The sequence below is a fragment of the Amborella trichopoda genome, chromosome 6 (assembly GCF_054954075.1).
Source record: "Amborella trichopoda isolate Santa Cruz 75 chromosome 6, AtrichopodaSantaCruz75HAP2 v2.0, whole genome shotgun sequence".
Classification (NCBI taxonomy): Eukaryota; Viridiplantae; Streptophyta; class Magnoliopsida; order Amborellales; family Amborellaceae; genus Amborella; species Amborella trichopoda.
In genome coordinates, this window is record NC_142341.1 from 52,425,975 (window position 1) to 52,450,056 (window position 24,082).

The window sequence follows — 24,082 nt, forward strand, 5'->3', positions numbered from 1 at the left end:
TTCCAATTTCGCCCTTGGAATGAAGTGGGAAATTCTCATTTCACCATCAAAGCAGGGTAGTATAAAATAACCTCCACATACACACACAAATATATTGGGTTGGGTCTTGACTCAGATAAGCCAGTCCGGACTCCACTTGGAAGGGTGTGAGTCTGGATTTCGATCCACATACCCAAGTGGTTCCAAACTCATACCTTCCCATGGGAGCAAATTTGTTAGGATTTTTTTGCCTAAAATTTTAGGAGGCACCTTAGTTTCCTTGAAAACAAATTTTCAAATAAAAATATAGAAGACATTTTGAGTTCTTAAAAACTTAAATCTAACTAATCCAAAAAGAAGCAGATAGTCCATATTTAATTTGTGCTCGATCCTAGAGCTTGATTCCTTTTTCTCCTCCAAAATTTTAGAATGCCCCTTAAAATTTTCTTTAAATTTGGATCTAAGTTTTCTCCTAAAGTTTGTGCTCGATTTGTGCTCAATCATGGGGCTCACTTTTTTCCGTCCAAAATTTTGGAATGCTTATTCAAACTTTCAGTGAATTTGGGTCTAAGGTTTTTCCTCAAGGGTTGAGTGCACAATTTGTTCCTGTGGGGCCAAAATCTTATTCTCTTAGGAAAATACATGGAACTAGATTTTATAAAAAGTTGTTTTAATTGATGTTTTCGATATCCAGATTTATGAATATGAAAAGAAAAAAAAAATTCAAGTCCTAAAATAGTGTATCTTGCAACAAATTATCTAAACCATCCATTTTAAAATTTTCAAGTGTATATAAATCTACTTAATTTGAACCATTTTTTTAATTTAAAATTTTACATTTAAAGATGAAAATAGATTCTCAAGCCATCTCAAAAATTTTGGACACCAAAATCATATCTACAACAAAATTTGGAAGTACGCTTCAATTCGTTTGTTTAAAGTTGCAACCTTATACAAACCATACCCTTTCGTAAATCATAAAATAGTAAAATAACAAGTCATATCCTTGCTTTACTAAGTGTTGTATTATGCATTAGAGTATGTTATATTATTTTATCGGACCACTTCAAATGTGTGTGGATTATATATTTAGTCAAAGACTACACTTCAATCGTGTGTATCTTCATAACATTTACACTTCCAATCCTTCTTCTATGTATCATCAGGCGAGAAGGGCATGAGCAAATATTGTAGAAAATAGGTTCATCTCCAAAGAGACTAGTAATTAAAGAACCCAAATGAGCTGTCCTCTAGTGCATTACCATGAGAGAGACAGAGAGGAGAGAGAGAGAGAGCCTGCATTTCACAATTAGAGAGAGAGGGAGCCTGCATTTCACAATTAGAGAGAGCGAGAGAGAGCCTGCATTTCACAAATCTAGAGGGGGAGAGAGAGAGAGAGAGAGAGAGGGGGGAGAGAGAGAGAGAGAGAGAGAGAGAGAGGAGAGAGATCATGTCTAGTCGTTTCCATTGTGCAACCACATTGAAATCACAAACATGTAAATAAAAATGGAAGCTAAATCAAGCAGAGAGAGAGAGACTGTATCTCAAAAATCTAATCCTCTGTTAAGTATACAATGAAGGTGATCCCCACCATGGATTTGAACTCAGGTTGGAAGCAAATTTGGTAGAGAGAGAGAGAGAGAGTCAATCCAATGTACAAATACAAAGGTCACAAGTAAATCAAAAATGGAACCCGAATGAAGCCTCTTATTCCCCTGACAAAAAGCTTTTACACGCTCTCTCATTTCCTTTTATAGCAACAAAAAAAAATAGAATCCAACAAAAGAACATACACAATCGGCGTCTCCCTCTCCCTCTCCCTCTCTCTCAATACGAAAGTCCCTGGCCAATCCAGACCATGCATTCACAATTGAGATCCATGTGGCATCATCACGGCCATTCAAGAATCATACCTAGTGGTCCCTGCTGTAAATGAAGAAAGAAGACCAGCTGCCTGGGCTGGTAACATGTCCCCGAAGGTGGACATGGCAGCTGCCGATCGGTCTTTGAGCCTACCAACTTGGCTATCAGTGAGCATTGAACCAAGTCTGAGGGTGCCCTCTCCAAATTTGCTTCCAACCTGTGTTTAAACCCAAAAACCATATTTAGTGTGCATACAAAAAGTTGGGATTAGATAGATGATCTCTCTCTCACGCACACACAAAAAAGACACGCAGAAGTTCAGCTACAAACAACAAAACTACCCACGGTTTTCTTAAACCATTCAAATTATACCTGGCTCATCAATGACTTCAGCAGTGGGGTTGCACCAAAGTTCGAGTTGTCATCAAAATTGAGTCTTGGAGAGAGTTCTCCATTGGAGTACGCTTTCCAAGAGCTCCTCGAAGATAATTCATCTGATGAAGCCGAAACAGTTGACGTAGACGTTCCTCTTGACGAAAACACAGGATCGCTGAAAGAACAATTGTGCAAAAATATAGAAAATAAAATAAATAAACAGCCGTAACACATGCACAAGAGAAGAACTCAATAATCACAGGGATCCGAAAGCAGACTATCTGAGAAGTGGAAGAAAAAAAATGCATAATGCATACAAATCCAGCATAGAATTGAGGATGGCAGCATAAGAAAGAAGTGAAGGCTAAATTCTGGGAAGTGGTTTTCCTTGCAATAGAGATCGAATGCAGTTAAGAATGCTATGGTGGTATCGATAACCATATCACCTCCTGCTATTGAGCGGCTATTCAAGACACCACTGCTCTTAGACTTCAGAAGGTCTTTTCTTTCCTATTTTACTTTTGCAACAGAGGGCCGCACTAAGGATTTAGGGTGTTCACAAACGAAGCCTAAACAATCACAAAATAAAAGCTCATAAATTTTCACTAATTCTTTGACATGTAAAATTTTCTTCATTTACCTTGTGAGTGAATATGGCCAGCCATGTGGACTAGGAATCTCATTCCTCTAAATTGTACTCATATGTATGTACCTTCTGATGAATATAGAATATAAAGAAACTTTGAAGTAACTCCAGCAATCAATACAATGCAAAAGGCTAACCCCACAGGTACAGCGTTTAATTCGTCTGGCCAAGTTTTTTGTGCTACTGCATTCATGTTCAAGGTTTCCTTTTCTTTTATCCTATCCAAAAACTCAGTAAATCCAATTTTTTCATTCATAAAACAAGGAAAGAGGGAGAGCAGAGTTGACTTGGCGAGTTTCACCGAGTTGAGATTGAGTTTTTAATTTACTGGTTTATACTGTGGGCTCTGTATTAGATCCAAAACTCTTCAAATCATACTCTCCTTATCTGTAGACATCAGTGACCCATCCAAACTTGTCTATAACAAGAAACTCCTGTTTATTAGCAAACGAAAACTCCTGTTTATTAGCAAACAATAAACTCCTGTTTATTGATCCCCTCTACCCAAAATGATCACCATTGCTGGGAAAGCACCAATTAAATGTCATCAGCCATATATGGCTTTTTCTAAAACAAAGCCGCTGTTTTATTCAACTGGACCTCACACGGTCTTATGGTGCATCTTAACAAACACAATCCAAACACCAACCAGTCATCACGAAAGTACATGTCACCACCTGCATTATGTCAAGACGTCTAAGTTTAACAAAGATTGGCTCCTTAGTAACCACTTCCCAAGATCAGGTGAAAAAGACTTCACCCCATTTTCTTCCAATATGCTCTTAGATACCATCTCCAAGCCTCCCTTTACCCAAAAACCACAATACAGCATGCAACCATATTCAACATCAACCAACTGGTTCACCTCAACAAATTGCTTCATAAAGATGGAACACTTCATGTTACCAAAGAAATTAAGCAGTTCACACCCACTAGAAACCAACTGCACCTCTGCTGTCTTTCAAAATTCGTACAAAGCAAGGTGCCTAACTGGAGGTCTATTTTTCCTTGATTAAAAGGTGTGACCACTAAAAACTGGAAGCGCAACAAGCCAGTGACCAAAGAACCATTTATGCCAGACACTACAAGCCCTAGCCTTAGTGTTCCAATTAGAAAATTTTCACTAATTTTTTAATATGTAAAATTTTCTTTATAGCTACCTTGTGAGTGAATATGGCGAGGCATTTGGATTAGGAATTTCATTCCACTATGGTGGCCTCTAAATTGTACTTATAAGTATCCACCTTCTGATGAATTTTTTTTTGATAATGCCAACATTGTATTGATGAAAAGAAAGTTTCAAAACGACCCCGACGGGCTAACAAAAGAACGTCACCGATGGGGGTGACAAACAAACAGAAAGCAGAAAAGAGGCCACCTAGGAAACTAGATAATAAAAGAAAACACCCAAAGAAACAGATGCATAGCGGCCTGCGCCGAGGATTATCAGGTAATGAGACTACCCCGAAGAGGCTCCTTGCTTCACTATATCATCAGCTACTTGATTGGCCTCCCTCAAGATATGAGCCCAGGAGAGCATATGCCTGCAAAGATCAGTAATTTCGTCAAAGGGGTTCCATAGTCTCCAAGGTGGGTGAGATTTGCAAGAGGCCCAAGACATGACGTTTTTTTAGTCCCCTTCTACTATGAGGGAAGAGCCCCATGAGTGGTTGAACCCCCGAAGACCTTCGAGGAGGGCATGGGCCTCTGCCTCAGTAGAATCGGTAGTCGTTGCCCAATAAGTCAGGCACATCCCTCGTGGTTTCTGAATATGCCTCCAATTCCTGCCGGGCCAGGATTACCCAAAGAGGAACCATCAAAATTTAGCTTAATACTGCCCATCTCGAGAGGTCACAAAAGAGCTGAACAAGGCACCTTCCTCGGCCTATGTAAGAGGATGTTGGCCCAATTTAGGTGGAACTCGGAGGGTGATAAAAGTTTGAAGTGGCTATGATTTGTGGCCCAGAAAATGACTAGGCCCCTGATCATTTCCTTGATCTTGTGGATGGGTGCAAAAAGGCCATGAAATATTATGTTATTGCGCTCCTTCCAGATCGCCCAAAGATTCGCCACAACAGTGTCTTTCCAGAGCAAGGATCCAGATTTTGGCCACGGCAGGAAGGCTGCAAGCTTCTATAGATTGGGAACGGACAAAGGGTTTACCCATTCCCATCCGAAAAGTTGAAGGGTATCACCCCAGATGTTATCTATGAGTGGGCAGTGAATAACAGGTGACCGTTAGTCTCCTCTGCAGAGAGGTACATCACGCATCTATTTGGGGTTTGCATTCCTCTCCTTTGTAGTTGGTCCACTATTAATTTAAGACTCTACCCCACAGGGCAAGCCAGTTGAAAACCTGGATCCTGGGGGGGATGAAAGGGTTCCAAGCTTTGGAGATTGAGGGGTGGGCATGCAGCTGTCCCCCAAGGGGGGCAGGTTGAGTTTGCAGAAAAGAGAGGAGACCGAGAAGACCCTTGAAGGGAGTCCAATTTTGTCCTCCCCTTAAGATGGCGAGTGAGAAGAGGACAGGACAGATGATAAGTCTAGGAAGGCGGAGAGTTCCTCATCCCGCAAAGGTCTGCGAAGGTGGGGGTTCCAAGATCTTGAAAGAGCCTGAGGAAGGAAAGAACTCCTCGATGGAGGCTGAAGGGTTTCTGGCAAGGCAGAAAAGGTGTGGAAATTGAGTCGATAGGGGTAGCCACCCAACCAAAGGTCAAGCCAGAATCGCACTTTTGAAACATTTCTGGGGTGAAATCGAATATAGGTTCTGAAGAGGTGAAGGGAGTGAGAGATTGGCCTCCAAAAACCAGGGGCGGCTTGGGGTTGAGAATCTGGGATGGACCAATGTGAGGAGGAAAGACGGTATTTGTGGCTTAGAACGAGGTGCCACAAGTGACCACCGTGAGCGGCTAGTCTCCACCACCACTTGCATAATAGAGCAAGATTGTTCTTTTTCAGGCTTTGGATCCCCAGACCCCCCGCAGATTTGGGTCGGCACACTGTTCCGAGCTAAAAGATGGTCTTTTTTGGTAGTCCCTTCTCCGGACCACAAAAAATTTTGCATCCATTGTTCTAGACATGAGGCTACAGAAGCAGGAAGGTGGAAGAGAGACATTTGAAAGATGGGGACACCGGATAGAGCTGCTTTTATTAAGGTTAATCTACCAGCCAGGGAGAGGTACCTCCCTTTCCATGATGCCAACTTCCTGTCAAATTTATCTATGAGGTGGCTCCACTGGGATTTTTTTGGTTTACAGTAGAAAAGAGGCAAACCAAGGTAGGTTGAGGGAAGAGAGTCAATGCCACATCCCCAGCTTTCTGCAAAGGGTTGACGGGTATTGGGTCCACTGAGCCTTCTGATGACTATTGAATATACAAAAACTTTGACGTAACTCTAGCAATCAAGACAATGCAAAAAGCTAATCCCATAGCAATCATTGTTGCCTAACTTCTGGTACTTGTGCCTTTCCTGCAAGAATTTGCATAGTTACTTTTATTCTATAAATGGCTGAAATTTAGTCACATTCATCATTTAAATTTTCTCGCATATTCCTGTTATGTTCTTTAGTTTCAAGCCTTGAATTCATCATCAAGTAGAAAAATTCAGATCCCGCCGCCCAGGCAGGCACCTAAAAACCCTGGCAGCCCTAAAGTGGGGTTGTAATTGTCGTTTGGTGGGTTTTTTGTCTGTGTAGGTGTTGGGAGGGTTTCTTTGGTGGTTTGGACAACCAGAGTAGTGTGAAGAGAAGACTGAGGGGTACCATTAGAAATTCCAAAAAATGAGGTAATTTTGTCATATTTTATAGTCCTACATTATATCTTTGTCCTCAGGGTGTGAACTACGGAAGAAAAAAGAGGAGAGAGAGAGAGAGAGACAGAGAAAGAGAGGAGAGGTTCTGCTATGTTAATGGAGGTTCTGGTTTTTTAAGTTCTCTCTCCTGCTCACTGCTGTTTTTGCGACAACCTGCTGTTGTTTGTTCAGGGAAGAAAGAGAGAGAGAGAGAGAGAGAGAGAGTGGAAGGTCACTGCAACGTTAATAGGCAATTAGGGTTTTTCTTTCTAAAGTGTTTCTCTCTCTCTTGAACCCTGCTGCCTTCTTTTAAGGGGCTTAACACACTTCTTTCTAGCCCTTGATTTTGCTTGTTATATATTTTATTTCAAAGGGACTTACATTTTTTACCCCTTTTTTTTGGTTTCTTTTAATGGGGTAGCACTAGGCAGGTCGAGCCACCCGCCTAGGCACATGACTGCCTGGGGGTGGGCCACTTCAGTTTGGTGGCCTTCCTAGACTGCCTGGGCAGCCAGGCAGCCGAATTTTTTAACACTGCCATCAACTATTTAGGGATTCTAAAGATGCAATGAAAAATTAATGCTAGTAGAATATGTCTGTGAATCCCACAATTTATGATATGATACTGTGATGTAGCCTGACTTCCCAATGACCCAAAGCCAGTCTTCTTTTTTATTCACAGGCCAGTTCTCACCTCTGACATACTTTTATGCATTTGTGCTAGTATACATCACATCTAAAACTGATTCTTGATAGGGAAAACCATTGACCAAAGAATGCCAGAGGTTGGTTCTCACCTCTGACATTCTTTTATGTATTAGTGCTTTATATACAATTAAATCTACCACTGTTTCATGATGAAAATGACCACATCCTTTTTGTTCATTAATATAAGTAACTGCAGAACCCATATTTTCATGTAATAGTAACGTTATCTTTAATAATCGAAATCCTTGTGTCCTTCAATAACTGTCATTGTCAGTATCCATCAAAAGCATGACAAAAATAACTGTAAATGTCTCGTGACAACCACAGTTATTTATAACTATCTAACAAAACAAACAAAAAGAAACTAAATTGCAGGCATAATATCTAATGACTGAATTGGAAACAAAAAAGAAGACAAGATGGACTCTCCAGAAAACATGCACAAGATATAATCATCATCATAGCCTTTTCCCAACTACAAGGATATGCGGTCCTGGGCAATTTCATATTCCAGATTGGGTGTCTAAAGCAGGCCCATGACACTTCTGCAACTGATATTCAGCACTCAATTGGAGTTGAGTCAGGATAGTGTGCACAAAATGAGTCCACCTATTTTGACCAAATCAAGTTGATTTGGTTAAAAAAGTTGAAAGCTGGAGTTGCAAAACTTTGGTTTCTAGAGCCCATCCCTTCTTTTTTAGGATTGGTATTATTAGGCTAGTATCTCACATATAGTAAGTCCAGGCAGATAGTAATATAAGAAAACTTCACCAACAATGAGAAGTCAAACATTAACAGTTAACAATTTCAAAGAAAAAGAAAAAGAGAAGTCAACATTAAATAAGAAACAATAGATGAAGAGCCCCATGTAGAGAAAATGGAAATCGGACTTGGGATTTATTGATTAGTTGTTCACAACACATTGTCCCAAGTTCGACTCCTGCCACTGAACAACCCAAACAAAAAAGGAAAATAAAATATGGTCTGAGAGATACCCAATTGGAAGAAACAGGAAACGAGGTATTGTGGCACACCGCAAAATATTTGACTCTGCATTTGTAGGCAGTTTTTGAACAGTATCAGTGTACATACGATTGAGCTGTACCAAGAATCCAAACAGGACTGCATGTCGCTGATATGACTGCTTCGCATTCTCCCAAAGATACGGTTCATATCTGCCCAGTTGCAAACCTCAGCATATAAGCCTAAAACAAGTAATAGTCGACAATGGAAATGTGTTTGTTTGAAAAGAGTTGAAAACATGAGTAAGTTCAAAACAAGAACACAACTTCACTTCCTATCAGGCTGGCTGAAAAGCATGTTCAAGAAGAGGACCACAACAGTTTCAAAAAGTTTCATATGGTACTAATAGACAAAGGAATATTCTTATTGTGAGTTTTTCTTTTCTTGGTAAGAAACTTCTTAGTCACTAAAAGAAGTGTCATTAATATGCTTACGTGGCCCAGTCTATAGGATCCAGCCTCTCTGAAAGATTATTGAGTAATTTCATCACACGATCTCTAGTAGCAGAATCAGGCTGGACAGGAGGTACAGGTTTCCTCCTATTAGGAGGCCTAGACATTATCTTTTTCAATAACTCAGTCCCCATGGCATTAGAGTCGGTATTAGTAAAGGATATTTCTTTTCCTCCGCCAGATAGAATGTCTGAAATGAACCGCAGGTCAAACAGAACTTGCAAAACTCCTTTTTCTGTTACTTGAACAGTAAGACTGTCCAAATTCGAGAGGAAGTTTTCATAGATACTCAATACCTACAAGGAAACATCACAACTTAGTATCCTATACAGATCATGTCACTAAAGCAAGTTGAGTACAATAAGGGGAAAACCAGGCACAGCTACTAATTAAGTCGATCCAAAATATTCTAGTATAACAGTTTCAAATTTCAAATAACATAGACAATTGTGCATGCATATGATGCAATCTAAGTTTCAAATTCCAGAATATCTCCAACCATATTCAGTGTAAATTGTCAAGCATGGATGCTAAACAATCATGGCCATAATTTACAAAAGTTGTATGGACAAGCACAGCTCCAAGTGCCAATATCTCCAACCATATTCAGTGTAAATTGTCAAGCATGGATGCTAAACAATCATGGCCATAATTTACAAAAGTTGTATGGACAAGCACAGCTCCAAGTGCCACACTCTCCCTTCCAGCATTCTTTATTCTTTTCTTTTGTTTGGGTATTGGTAACAATATCATTTAGAAAATAAAGATTACAATGGCAAGGAAATGATAAGGGCGCACAATAAGCTCTCCCCTCCAAGATGGTACAGGATGAGCTCAAGCAGAATAGAACCTTAAGGACTTCCTCCAGTGATACATTAATAGCAAACAAATTACTAGGAAATGAAATTAATCAAAAATAGTGATAAGCATAAACTAAAAGAGTTCCTGACCACCCACTAATATTACCATCAGATTGGCGTGCAAAACAGTTTATAGAAATCCCAGTAATACGAGAAAACAAACCACTCATAGATTTAGATCAAAGCACACTCCTGCTGCCACTTACAAAGCCAACTAATCTTACAAGTAAAGCTGCAAGACTGCAATACATTGACATCAGTAGACTTCGTTGAATGCAAGAGTGAATGCATCAAAGGAACTTTCATTCCCCATTCATATAAGTCTCTCCAACAGTGAATCCCTCTTTACAAGTTGTCATCATCATCATCATCAGAACTTTATCCTAACTCTTTGGGGTTGGCTACACAAATCTTGTTCCACCATTCTGCTCTAGCAAAGGTCATTCCCTCAGTAAGACCATAAGTCCACATCTTTTCTCACTACTTCCATCCATTCCCTTTTAGGCCTTTGCCTTGCCTTTTTAGATCCTTCTACTTGAACCAAATCACACGTCCTAACTAGTGTTATAGTGAGTCGACTCTATACATGGCCAGACCACCTAAGTCTACTTTCCCTCATTTTTTCTTTACAAGTAACTTAAATTCATTGAGAAAAAGAATTATGTATCACCCACAAAAAAAAACAACAGAAATGAATGATTACAAAAAACCCTGCCATGAAGTAGAGGGTGAACAAGAAAAAAATAGAAAGGTCCAACCAAAACCTTCTTTTAATTGTAGATTGGCAAGAGAACTGGCATCCATCAAGAATGCAAGCAAAGGTAATGAAGAATTCCTCAAATATGAAATCTCTCCACAAAAATGGATCCCACGCTCCACCACCCTAAACAAAAAACTTATCAGTAGCAAGGGGTGTTCTACATATCCCATCACTTGTGACTGCCACCAGGTAGGAAACCCCTCACATATTCCATGATTTATGCTCTTTCCAAACACATCACACAACCAATAATGAACAGAGCTTCCACGGGGTGTGGCACCAAATCAGGAACAGGAACATGCCCCCCTCCAAAAAGAGTGAGTCAACTGAGGAAGGTCTGACCCAGTCCAAACCAAAGTCCCTCATGAATGAGGATCAAACCAAAAAGGTAACCAAGAAGTGCAGTAGGAGGTGGCCAGCAGTTTACATATATTGGGTGTGGCACCAAATCAGGAACAGGAACATGCCCCCTTCCAAAAAGAGTGAGTCAAAAGGTCTGACCCAGTCCAAATCAAAGTCCCTCATTAATGAGGATCAAACTAATCAAGTAACTAAGACGTGCAATACGATGTGGCTAGCAGTTCCACCCCCCTCCCAGGTCTGCACATGCTACATATAGGGTAGTTCTTTACATTTATGATGAAGGTGGTTAATATGAGGTTTTTTATCAATTCAAACCAACCAAAAGAGAACCATCACGGGAACCAGTGCATTTCATACCAACTGGAACAATGCAATGTACCCTAGGAGGCCCTATGAACTTGAGGAAAAAAAAAACATCTCACCAACAACTTATCTTTCAATGCTAACCCAACCACCAACCCCTTCACAAGGAAGAAACACTCCTTGCAACACAGACACTAGGTCCAAAGGAGACAACACCCCCAAACTGTTAAAGCCCCTACAAAAGGCCTAATCATTTTAGAAAATGTGGGGTTCCCTTAAGCAATCAAAGTAAGGCATACTTTCAAATTCTATTAGAAGATGCAATTTCGGTCCCGGAAAGCTTACGATGACTGAAAATATATTTCGCACCTAATTATAAAATTTAAAAGTTCAAAATATGGCACTAATCAAGCAGATCTATAAAAACTTAAAAATACGGTCCATATAATATGCTACAAGATGGACTATTTTTAGAACTTGAAATCCTTTTCTTTTTTATATCTATATATCTTAGAGTTTGAAATGATAAATTTGAGGGTTTTCAAGCGTCAGAACAACATTTTTGGCCAGGTTTTTGAAGTGTAACTAACTTCTACAGTTCTACAATATAAAGTCGACAAGTTATATAAACTCTTTCCTTTTAGAAAACTTCAGTATACAGGTGTTGAGCAGGAGAAGATGTTGGGTATATAGTCAGGGCCCTGCATGATTAGACATACCTGAGACCAGGGCTAGTGCCCGGTGGCTCCATAAAACTGAATTTTCCAGCCAACAGTACCAGGGTGAAAGGTTATGCCCTAGAGAGTGTGAGCTTCCCAATAAGTGGGTGCTTCCCAAACAAGGTCAATGATAGCTTTTCAGCAAGTTGTCATAGACCCAAAACGGAGTTAGAAGTAGAAAGTTATCACCTAGAGAGTAGGAGTATGTGGCATGGCCCTCTTTGGTGCTCTCAGTGGGGTGGTCTCAGATCGCTCTATTGCTTATGCAGGCGGGTTTCATGCAGTGGGAGCTGCCACCAGAGTAGTGAGACTTAAGAAGTTGTTAATTTGTGCGAGCAAGTGCAGGAATATGTATAGTGCAACTCACACCGGTATGAAAACCTTAATAATGAATTTTTCTTAGAAATTTCCACTTCCCATGGGTGATAATTTGTCCGGTAGAGACTTCCACCTTCCACCACTAAGAAAGATCATTGATCTACTGCTTGAATGCACACATAAATGCAGTTTTGCACATATGTCTACTCCCATGTCTAAAGAATCCTATTGGTGAAACCAAAAGACAGTTTCAACTCCCAACACACATGTACTTAAGCCTTTGGTCCTCAAAAGAAGAAAAATCTCTGTTAAAGTGGCTGGTGCCTGGTCTAGAACTGATTAACCCATATGGAGATAGGGTCAATGATTGCTAGTATAACAAGAGGAAGGTTATTTTGGCAAGGTGTCACCTTCATGAAGCAAATTGAGGCCACATGTCTCTTCGGAGGAACAAGGAGGACATGTCTCTTGCATCCAAGATTAACAAGGAAGGGCAAGGGACCTCCTAGAAGTTATACAATGGTGTCGTAAACCCAATTTATGAGCATAAGGACTAAGGACCCAGGCCAAGGAGGGTTGTATCTTGCGGTCTACTCCATGAACTTTCGTTCAGCATGCTCGACTCGGTCAACCACCAGATAGAGAAGGAGTATTAACCTCAAGCCCAGACAGGCTCTGCCTTGGACCTCCCTATATGTGGGCTTGAGAACCTAGAAGGATTCCTGGCTGTCAAACAGCGCACTGTGTTGGTTTATCACTCCAAAATCCAGGGCTTTACTGTCTATGCCAATGTTCTGTAGGTAGCAGACAACAGGGACCTTCGGAGAGCTGATTCTTCAAGTGCATTGGATTTCAGTGATATCTTGATTACTAAAGTTCTTTGAGTCTAGCTTACATACGCAAAAGATAGCTTGAAACAATTTGCATTTTGTGGGACATCATATCAAGGAATAAGTGAGTGTCGCCACTGCGTAAAATTGCAATTTTCAGACATCTCCCGTTATTTCTAAATCCACTGACCCAATAGTGGAAGTGGTAGATGCAAACAAAAGCAGAAGCAGGCCAATGCCTGCATTTTAAATGACAATGGCGAAAGAAGCAGCTAGAGGACAGGATCTGGGAGTATGAGGGGGATGATAGAGTTCGAGTACCATCACAGGTACAAGGTTCCTATGATTTTTCAGTGCCAATTAATCACTGTAGACACCCTAATTGCTCCTCTAATTTAAGAATCATTGAGCCCATATTTATATAAATATATATAGACACACACCTTGGCCAGCCCCATGCCGATCCCAAGCCCGAGTAAAGGAGAAGGTTTATGTTAGGTATGCAACCAACGTAAAACTTTGCCACATCTTTTCATGAATCCAGTTTCAATGATATTTGATCATGCTAGGGTGTTCCCTGTAAGCAAATGGCGGCTTATGGGTCTTACCAAGGGTATGGCCCTTGATAGAGCAAAATGGCAAAACGTGGATTTGTATAGCCGACCCCAATGGGATAAGGCTTGTATTTGTGTGTGGGTGTATATATATAAGTTTCCTTGTGAACCATTTGCATCGACAAATATCACACTGACTGCCCACAAATAATAAAAGCATCGACTCAAGCCAACCGTTAACAAAATGAAAGTAACAGCAAGGGAAAAAGATACAATCCTAAACCTTTTAACTAGATTATTCAATGGTTCACTGTTAAATAAAATCCATGCCGATAAGAAGAACCAAAATATTCTGCTTACCTTTTCCAAAAGATTCCTCGCAAGATTATGTAGAATGAATTTGTCAAGGACATGGCCTCCAGTTCTATGAATTTCTTGACATACTTGAAACAGAAAAGCAGTGACATAAAGTGAAGGCATGGAAGGAAGCGCTATTTTTATTTCCAATGGGCCACCTTCTGGCTGCTCTTGTTTCATTACTGTTTCTTCCCAGCCCTGCAAGAATTTCACAGTGTAACTATAAATCAATTTATACATATGGTAAGGGCAATATGTTTAGGAAGACAACATTTGAGTAAGATGACAAGAGATTGTAATAATGTCCTCATATGTTATAAGTTATAAGGCTTTCAAGATGATATGTTATAAGTTTCATTATTGTGGGTATTAAAATAAACCTATATGGTCTAGAGCTCAATAAGCACTCAGGTAACCCAGTTAAATAATCTTTGAGTTCTTAAGCACTGTCTTGGCAGAAACCAAAGAAAAAAACAGAACCAATGTTCAAAAATGCGGAGGCGGCCGCCTAGGCGGTTTGATCTCTGGGCCGCCAAGGTGCCTAGGCAGGCACCCAGAGACAAAGGCGGCCTGCTTTTTGGGGCAGTGCAGATCCTTGCGGATTTTTAGCCCACCCACACCCTCCCCCATTTTATTATATAAAGAAATGACTTTTTTATTTTAATAAGTAAGTTTTGTAATTTAAATAGTTAAAACTCAAAAGCAACATACGACTATAGACTGTAATTTAAATAGTTAAAATTCAAAAGCAACATTTAAAACGCTAAAAAAAAAGGGTAAAAAAACGATATTCATTCGATTTAGGGACAATGGACTTTTTTTATTGAATTGTTTCCCAAAGACCCAGACTACATATCAAAATGGGAAAAAAATAATCCAAATAAACAATAACATATCAAATATATATCATAAAGTATCACCAAAAAAAATACAAATAGCAAAGAATAGCATCATAAGACAATGTGAAAAAGCCAAATACATAACCTAATAAAAAGTATTGAAACATACTAACCTTCTTGAAGTGGAATCGATATTGGGCATAACCCAAATATTTTGGTTCTCAAATCTCCTCTTTTACAACCACTATAAGCCTCAAAAAGATTGGGGATGAATGTCCTTTATCATGACCATTCGAGGAGGTCGAAAAAAATTTTGATCTCTCAACAAATCTTCAAATCTAGTTTTTGTCAAGTTGTCTCACTCTAAACTTCACTAAAAATGTTTTTGGGAACAAGAATGGCCCCTCAAACCCTTTTCCCCCCTTTCAAGGTGGCGCCCAAGCGCACGCCTTTTACACCGCCTAGGCCGGCACCTAGCAAAAGCTGCCTAGAACAGGCAACCTAGTCCAAGACTAGGCATTTTTTTAAAAATGCCACCTAGGTGGCTGGGCAGCCGACTTTTAGTTCATTGAACAGAACAGAAAACAAAAAGGCATATACAAGATTAACAAAATATTTTACATTTCTCCACTACTTCCAAGTTTATTCAGGTCAGCAAAACAATACGTTTGTTTTAAGAGATGTATGCAAACATGCTATGATGTAAATGCTCTCCTTTACCTAAATGATAATCTTCAGCAATGATTGAAAAGACAAAAAAATAAAATAAACGGTGGTCTTCTGGTGGTTAAATGAAATGAGATTATCCTACCGATCTGAAGTGCTAATAAGTAACATCAAAGTTTCTGCCCAATTAGCTGAAATGTGTGTTATGTTGATGACTTTTCCTTTCCATAACTTTAAAACAAAAGGTCCACATTCCAAATTGCATCAGTTCTTCCAATATATTTTAATCAACTATACAAAATACGCATACCCATATTGAAAATCTACTCTGAAATTTTAGACCTCAATTTCAATAATAAAACAACAAAGTAAATCAATGTAAATGCCATTGGAAAAAAAGGAATCCTTCGGCCTTTGCTGGAATTTAATGCAGACTATAATGCCCATGCCTCATCCAAATGATTCATAGTAGGAGAATAGACACCATCTCAAAGATATAGTTCAAAAAGCACAAAGGTTTGGGGCAAAAAGTTGTAGTGAGTGTTCAAAACTAAAATCATTACAAAAATGAAAAATAAAAAAATCTTCAGTCTTAAGAGATTCTAAGGTATCAATAAAGCTCCACATACACTCATAGAAGTCGTTTCAGATAACACATCATCCTTCTGGAGATCCTCAGCCAAGGTGGTTGATAGCTCATCAGAAACCCATGATATCCACAGCCCATGTGCCTTGACGCAAAGCTCTCTTAGAGTCCTGCTTAGTTCTTCAAGTTTCAGGTTGGAAGCATCATCCACTGCAAAGGGACTAACAAAGCCACTTCGAGGCGAAAACAACTGTCTTCGTGGGCTCTCTATGGACGACTGATCAAAATTTGCTTTAGATTGCCTAGATAGTGATAACCCATCATGGAAACCTCCACTTTTTCCCTGGAGAACCCACAGTCTCGGAGACCCTAGTATCAATGGTATGTGGCTTGAATGATTTCGAAGAGCAAATAAGAGCCTACCGATAAAAAGAGTCCTCTCAATGATAACAGATGGGTTTAACGATTGATCTCCTAGTGAATCAGACTTTTTGTGGTGCCCTAAAATTGAGTATAAATGCTCCAATTCCTGTTCAAGCTCCTTTACAATGGTTGTTATGCATTTGTAGCACTCACTTTGAAGATATGGTGAGAGCTCCTTCATCCTAGACTGCAAATTATGAGCTTGGAAGAAATGCAACAAATCCTCCAATATATCTTTACATCTTTGGTCCACTGCATCTCTGATTCGACCAACTTCAGGCCCAAAATAAGCATTGAGACAGCTGTGGAACTCAATATCTTCAGGCACGCTTTTCAACCCAAGTCCTGTCTTCCAATCCTTTGGCTCCACAAACCAGACCCCACCTGAGGAATTCATCCTTGAAGAAGCTTCGGGTTCGTTAATTCCGCTCATTGAAGCCCTAATGTTAACGTTTCTCTCAAGATCTTCGAAACCCAAGTGCACGATCTCTTTCATTCTTTCAACAAAAATAGGTTCCAACATCTCCTCCCATAAATTTTTTGGCTCCTTTAACACGAGCTCACAAACACTTTGCCATGGAGATTCAATCTCTGAACCAAACACACTGCGAAGCCAATCTAGGCTCCCCTCCAATACCCCCCGATCCTCTAATGTCTCTCTAACACACTTCTCTACATAGGAGAGTTCTTCCCCACTTTTAATAACATCATTCAAATACCTCCTACCCATCAAACCGATATCATCTGCACAAGATTTAACCCATGATAAACAAGTTTCAGCCACAAATTCACCAGGTAGGATTACCATAACAGTCTCTAATCTCTCTCTATGAAGCTTCCATAGTCTAACTTCTTCATCAGGATTTGGAATTCCCCCAAATAGTTGAGAACCAGGAGGTGTGCCCAAAACTGTTTCATAAAACAATGGCATATCATTCAAAACCTGCAAAAATAGCTCTCCCACCTGCCACAAACTCACCTGGATAACCCTGATCACATTGCAAAATACCCTAGAAACGAGATCCCGATCACTTGATTCCTTTGAGAAAGAACTCAACTTTTGAGAAACCCATGTTCGTCTAGAATCGAAGAAGAGTGTCAATACCTGTTTTGGATGGAGATCATCAATTATTGCAGTGGCCGACAAAGCATCTGCATAAAACCCAAGATTCAAGTCTTGATCAAGTAATCGATCTCTACTCCTCTGAGAGATCTGAACCCTAAAGCTCTCAACAAGCTGCCATTGATGCTTGAGCAGAGGAAAATTCGACAAAATCATTGAATTCTCATCAACTCGAGCATTGGCAACCAGATCATATACAGCTCTTGCCCTAAGGTATCGACCTGCTGCCTCAAGAAACATGCATTCATCGAGGCAACCCCATATGTTCTCAGGTGTATCAACCAGATATTTAACCCTAGAGGCTATGGAGTAAAGTTTGTCCCTTGTTTGTTTTGCATTTGTCCTGTTGGGATCTGGATTAGGGCTAAGGTCAGGGCTAGGATTTAGAGAGAGAAGTGCACCATCAATACGTTTAAGGTTTTGAGATATTCGAAGACAAGAGTCTCGCATATGGATAATGGAATCAGCAGAGGCCAAGAGGTCTCTGTAACTTGTTCCTACCAGTTGGCGAAGGTCCTCTTTTTTGGCCTCGATTTCTTTCCTTGTATTCGCCTCCACTGTTCTGATCTCTGAAACTGCTTTTGAGCAAAATAGAGTCTCCGCATCCATGGAACCGATTCCCAATGGAGCTGGCCCAGCTTTCATGGTGGAATTCAAGTTTCATACAGTGGATTATTTCCTTTTCTTTATCATTGACTGTGTATCATTCTATTTCCCCATCTTCCTCCTCTTCCTCTGCTGCTGCTCCTGCTTTCATGGCAGGAGTCACAGAGAATTGGTGGCAGGGGTTCATAAAGAGTCAGGTTTGCAAAATTAGGGTTTTCAAAGCTTTCATGGCGGATACTGAGAAATGCAAGGTGGTGATATCTTTAGGCTTACAGAGAATTAGGGTCTGGGTATGATAATTGGGGAAATTTCAGAAAAACCGAGCGTTAGAGAAGCTCTTCTCCTGTCCATTCAGCGCTCATAAAATAAAGTCGCAGACTTGTCTGAGATGCTGACAAAAATGTGGAAAAAGGACTTTTACCTATCCTATGCAGCCAAAACTTTCTTCAATGCTGCCTCAGATAATTGGGTTTACGGTTTTCAAATAGAATCAACGTTTCAGAGAGTTCGTTCTTCTTCTAGGGCTTTTGTTGGGGCAGTTTGGCTTCTGGTTTAGAGAGAGAAGAGTTTAGAGAGAGAGAGAGAGAGGAGGCAAACTTCAAATGCAGGGAAGGGACACCGTTCCAGATCCGACACGTACAACGTCGCATGCGTGAGATAGCGTAAATTTCGGTATCGGCCGCAAGCGAGCGAAAGTTTGGATAAAATTTCGGATGGGTTTATAGCCTCGAACATGGGCTGTACGAACTCGGGGAGGCAAAGGGTCAGGTCGGACCCAAAGTCACCGGACCTGGAACAATACCTGGACCCAAAAATATAAAGGACCTAGACCGGATCCAACCCAACCCAAAAATGAAAAGATTTATAATTTTAAAATGGATATTTTTCCTTAAATATATTTCATAAATTAAGACCTAAAAATATAATGTTGGACCCAAATCCAGACTCAAGTAGTGCTCGAGTTGAATAGTTTGTGGACCTATTTTAGATTTTCGATGGGGCCTGCTTAATGTTTGTGGACCACATATTTTGCCTGAAAGCATCTTTTTATTAAGGTGTCTGATTTCTGTCTTGATTTCCCTTACCATTGTTGTTTGGGGGGATTTTAACTTTATTAGGTGGCCTCATGAAAGTAATTACAATGTTTCTATTACGTCAACTATGCGTATGTTCAGTAACTTTATTGAATCTCATGCCTTGATTGATCTTCCTATTTGTGGTATTGCTTTCACTTAGACCAATAACAGTTCTTCGAATTTATCTATGTCTAAATTAGACAGATTCTTGGCGTTCGGGAACTGGTCGGAGTGTTTTCCTTGTACTCTTGTCAAGGCCCTCCCTTGACTGTCCTCGAAACACACACCCATTCTTCAGGTCCTAAACCCTTCAGATTTGAAGAAGGTTGGCTTGCTGAAAAGGGGTTCCTGACCTCATTAGAAGTGCCTGGGAAAACTCTCATCTCTTTTGGCTCTATAGACTTTCTGCTCCATAATAAGCTCCTCAGCGTTAAGCGTAGGCTTACTGCTTGGAGGAGTGACAACCAGTTAATGTTAGGCACAAAATTGATGACACTCTTAGATGCTTAGCAGAGTTTGACGGTGTTGTCTAGTCTTCTGGTACCCTCCTTGCAGAGTTGGTGCTGGCTTGAGCTGCTAAAGTTGCTGAGCTCCAGGAGGTTCGTAGAGTGGAGGAGATTTACTAGAAGCAGAGATCACAGGTTAAATGGTTGAAAGAGGGTGATCTGAACACAAATTTTTTCCATGCCATTGCTAATGCCAGGAGACGGCATAATGATGTCTCTGGTCTTCTGATCAATGGAATTAACCCTAACGACAACGCCAACATGGCTACTGCGGTTGTTGACCATTTTAAAAGAGCCTTCACCTCGAAGACGGTGACCACTCCAAGTCTGTCTCGAGTGGGCTTTAAATGTCTCTCGGATGGCATGCGTGACGTCCTCGAGGTGGATGTGTCTATGGAAAAAGTGAAAAAAAGGGCATTTGCCTTGCCTGGGGATAAGGCTTCTGGCCCTGATGGCTTGCCCCTTCTCTTTTTCCTCAATTTCTGGAACCGGGTCAGTAACAAGGTGCTAGGAATGGTGTGTGACTTCTTGAGGACTGGTGAAATCTTTCGAGGGGTTAATTCTTATTTTATTGCTCTTATCCTTAAGAATTCTACTGTTGCCTCCCTAGGGGACATCAGGCCCATTAGCCTTCTTTCAAGTCTTTATAAAATCATTGCTAAGGTGTTTGCTGAGAGACTTAAAGTTATAATGCCTGATATTATCTCTGGTCCTCAGTCTGCATTCATTAGGATAGGCTTATCACGGACAGTGTTCTAGTTGCGTAAGAGTGCATTCACTCGAGGATCTTGAGTCGTGAAGATGGAGTGGTCAATAAATTAGATTTGGAAAAAGCTTATGACAGAGTAGAATGAAGTGTTTTACTAGAGATAGTGAAAACCATTGGCTTTGGTGAGAAATGGAGGAGCTGGATTAGTGGGTGCTTGTTTTCTTCTCATTTCTCTATTTTTTTAAGGGAAGTCCTTCTAGCTTCTTCCGTGCTACTAGGGGGCTCCGTCAAGGTGATCCCCTATCCCCCTTTTTGTTTACCATTTATGTTGAGTGCTTCAATAGGTTTTTATGCAATGTGGTGGCTAAGGGGCACTTGCGGGGCTTTCAAATGCCCAATGATGGCCCGTATGTTTCGCACCTTCAGTATGCTAATGACACATTGCTCTTTTGTGAGGCTAAGACTGAGCAGACTGATAATATTGCTAGCTTTTTAAACATTTGCGAAGTGGCCTTGGGGCTTGAGGCCAATTTTGCGAAGTCAGTTGTAGTTAGTATTAACTGTGATGACTCCTTAGTGGCCCTAATTGCAACCACCCTAGGGTGCAAATTTGAGAACTTCCCTATCCTGTACTTGAGTTTGCCTATTTCATATGGGAGGTTACCTTTGCCTGTATGGGATAAAGTAATTCAAAGAATTCAAGTTAGGCTTGATCTATGGAAGTATAAATACCTTTCATTTGGAGGTAGGATTACCTCAATTAAAGCATGCCTCTCGAATTTATTGATCTACCAAATGTTATTGCATCAGATTCCTTACAGCGTGGCCAAGAAGATTGAAACCTTGATGAGAAACTTTTTGTGGGCCTCTTTCGACAGCTCTAAAAAGTTTCCCCTCTTGCTCTGGGATAGGTTGTGCACCCCAAGGATGGAAGGTGGACTAGGCTTAAAGCGAGTTACCTTGGTTAACAAAGCACTTATGTCTAAGTGATGGTGGAGAAGCTTGATTCTTAAATACCAGTAGTGGTACAAAGTCGTCGCTGCAAAATATGGGGTTGATCGATTTCATATGTGGGTAGGAAGTAGAAGTGGTACACAGGCGATGTCTCCTCTCTGGAGACACATTCATTCGTGTAAGGCGTTGAATCACAGGGATGTCTGGTGGGGCCTGGTGATGGTTGCAACATCTCTTTCTGGCACCACAAGTGAGTTGGAGATGTGCATTTGAAGCTTCTCTTTCCCGTTGTTTTTCAACAAATGGTTAATCCCAATGCTATTGTGGCTGATGTGTTTGTTCGTAGGGGTAGCGAGGTGTTTTGAGACATTTCTCTCCCCTATAGTAGGATTCCCGATGTTGTTTTTTGGGAGTTCGTTGGGCTGCTTTCCCTTCTCCATGAGGTATGTGTTCCACATAATGCCTCCGACGCAGTCTTTTGGGAGATTCAGTCCGATGGACTGTACTCTGTAAAGTCCATGAATAACCTCTTGTTCCATGACCGTTGGCGTTGGTCGATGCCTCAGATATGGAAATGGCCTTTACCTTTAAAGATACAAGCTTTCCTTTGGCTGACAGTGCAAAATAAGGTTCTCACTATTGACAACCTTATCAAGAGAGGCAAGGTGTTGCCTAATGTGTGCTTATTGTGTAAATTGGATTCTGAAATAGGACCGCACCTCTTTCTTCACTACCCTTTCACTTTTAGAATCTGGTGCTGGTTTTTTGATGAACTTGGTCTTGCCTTGGTGATGCCCGCTAATGTTCTTGGGATCATCTCAAACTTGTCAGCTCCCTACCCAAAGCTGGCTCAATCTTATGGCAGATGGCGAGAGGCCCAATACTCTTGGAAGTGTGGAAGGAACGGAACCGTAGGGTTTTCGATGGTGTCAGCCTACCTTTTGCAAACGTGTTGGACAATATTCTTCGTGGCATGTGGCTCTTCTATTCAGTTTCGAAGGATCGATCCGATTTGTTGGAAGTTGATTTCAAGAAGAACGTTTCAATCCTCTTCAGTATAAATGCCTTCAAAAGTGGGCCGAACTGTAGATGGGTAACTCCTTTGGAGGGAACTTTTAAACTTAACTTTGATGGAAGCTCTTTTGGAATATGGGTCCTGCTGGTATTGGAGGGATTCTAAGAGACTCAAATGGTACGGTGGTGTACTCTTATGCGGGCCCCCTTGGGGACAGAACAACTAACTATACAGAGATGCTAAGCCTTCTTCATGGCTTAAAGATCTTCATTGACAGGCAACTAGGCCGGTTCTGTATTATGGAGGAGGATTCACTCAACGTTATTAATTAGTGTAATGGAACCCATAGCCCCCCCTAGGAGCTTAGGTCCACCCTGCTGCAGCAAGTCTAGGATTTGTATAGGACTCTTGATAATTCGTTTGTGCATATTTTTTGTGAGGCTAATGTGTTAGCTGATCATCTTGCAAAAAGGGGTTCGACCTGTGTGTCTTTTTTAACTTCAATATTGTAATCTCTTTCTAGCTTCTATTTAATACAAGTACGGAACTTCTTTGAGAAAAAAAAAATCTATTAGAATTTATTATTTTTAAAGCTTTAAATTTCATAATTTAATGTTTAAATAGATTTGTCTTGATTGAGGCATCAGCCTTACATAAACCTCACCCATTTATTTGTCCACCCCATCTGATGCTTTTAAATTACTATTAATTGGTCTTCTGCAATTTGCAATTTGTTCATTTCCATCGTGGTATGCCCTGAGCACATTAGGGTTAGGAAACGGGTCAGGTCGACCTGCGTGCTTGATAGGTTGACTTGATCGGACCGTACATAGACCCGCCCGGTTGGACATGTGTCTACTTAACCTAGAAGTGACCCACGTTAGGTCCAGGTCCTATCTAAGTTGAATAGGGGTGGTAATGGTTCTAGACCCCGACCAAGGATCCATGCGGTAGACCCGATCTGGATCTAACATTGGGTTCAAAAGTTGGACCTAGCGGGTCAGCTCGAGGTTCAAATCTTGGACCCGAATACTATTTGGGTCTGGGTCCGGGTCTAGTAATATTTTTCGATTCCTAATTTATGAAATATATTTAAATATAGCTAAACACTAGATATTTTACTTTTTGGGTCGGGTCCAAGTCCGGGTTACACACTATATTTTCGAGTTCGGCTTCGGGTTTGGTGATTTCGGATCAAGTTGTCCCAACCAACCCGTTGCCACCCCTAAGCTTGAACCCTATCATGTTGGGTCCAATCAAGTCGACACATTATTTATGTATAAGACAGAAAAAACATACACAGTAACCATGTGTAAAAAATAGAACAGGCTAGACCGCATTTGTACAATATGTGATCGTATAAAGCATCTATCTTTTTCTTAGTATAATTATCATTTCTAGTTTTTAAATTTTATTTATTTATTCACATTCATGATCTCCATGTTAAAAATTATATACTCTCTCAAAAGTAGGATCAAATTATATTTTTAAAATAAATATCTCCATGTTAAAAATTATATACTCCCTCAAAATTAGGATCAATTATATTTTTCAAATATATTTATTGCAAAGCCCGCATTTCTACATGTACAGACTTGGCCACATGCTAACTGTGCCCTCAAAAAATATAGATAATATATTTTATTTTATTTTTATTTCTAGACCTAGAACTAATCTGA

General features: G+C 40.4%; 2 protein-coding genes across 2 annotated transcripts; one reads left to right on the forward strand and one right to left on the reverse strand.

Moving 5' to 3' along the window:
• Positions 1–1,668: 1,668 nt before the first annotated feature.
• LOC18448606 (Vps51/Vps67 family (components of vesicular transport) protein) lies at positions 1,669–18,471 on the reverse strand. Its single transcript, XM_006858667.4, has 6 exons — positions 16,035–18,471; positions 13,904–14,098; positions 8,819–9,132; positions 8,357–8,536; positions 2,215–2,392; positions 1,669–2,059 (listed from the first exon to the last, which is right to left on the reverse strand). The coding sequence occupies exons 1-6, from the start codon at positions 18,180–18,182 to the stop codon at positions 1,880–1,882; spliced, it is 3,195 nt and encodes a 1,064-aa protein (XP_006858729.2). The 5' UTR covers positions 18,183–18,471; the 3' UTR covers positions 1,669–1,879.
• Positions 18,472–19,986: 1,515 nt separating this feature from the next.
• LOC148781871 (uncharacterized) lies at positions 19,987–21,424 on the forward strand. The gene is made up of 3 exons (XM_088870915.1): positions 19,987–20,441; positions 20,779–21,118; positions 21,245–21,424. The coding sequence occupies exons 1-3, from the start codon at positions 19,987–19,989 to the stop codon at positions 21,422–21,424; spliced, it is 975 nt and encodes a 324-aa protein (XP_088727041.1).
• Positions 21,425–24,082: the final 2,658 nt, after the last annotated feature.

Excerpts from the sequence above, each read along its gene's own strand:
- LOC18448606 (XM_006858667.4), bottom strand. The coding sequence starts at position 18,182 with ATGAAAGCTGGGCCAGCTCCATTGGGAATCGGTTCCATGGATGCGGAG. Across the intron at positions 9,133-13,903 it reads CGAGGAATCTTTTGGAAAAG|GTATTGAGTATCTATGAAAA; the intron begins GTAAGCAGAATA and ends GTTTCCTTGTAG. Across the intron at positions 8,537-8,818 it reads GATCCTATAGACTGGGCCAC|ATATGAACCGTATCTTTGGG; the intron begins GTAAGCATATTA and ends GCAACTGGGCAG.
- LOC148781871 (XM_088870915.1), top strand. The coding sequence starts at position 19,987 with ATGGCTACTGCGGTTGTTGACCATTTTAAAAGAGCCTTCACCTCGAAG. Across the intron at positions 20,442-20,778 it reads GATATTATCTCTGGTCCTCA|GTTTTTATGCAATGTGGTGG; the intron begins GTCTGCATTCAT and ends GTGCTTCAATAG. Across the intron at positions 21,119-21,244 it reads CTTTGCCTGTATGGGATAAA|ATTCCTTACAGCGTGGCCAA; the intron begins GTAATTCAAAGA and ends TTATTGCATCAG.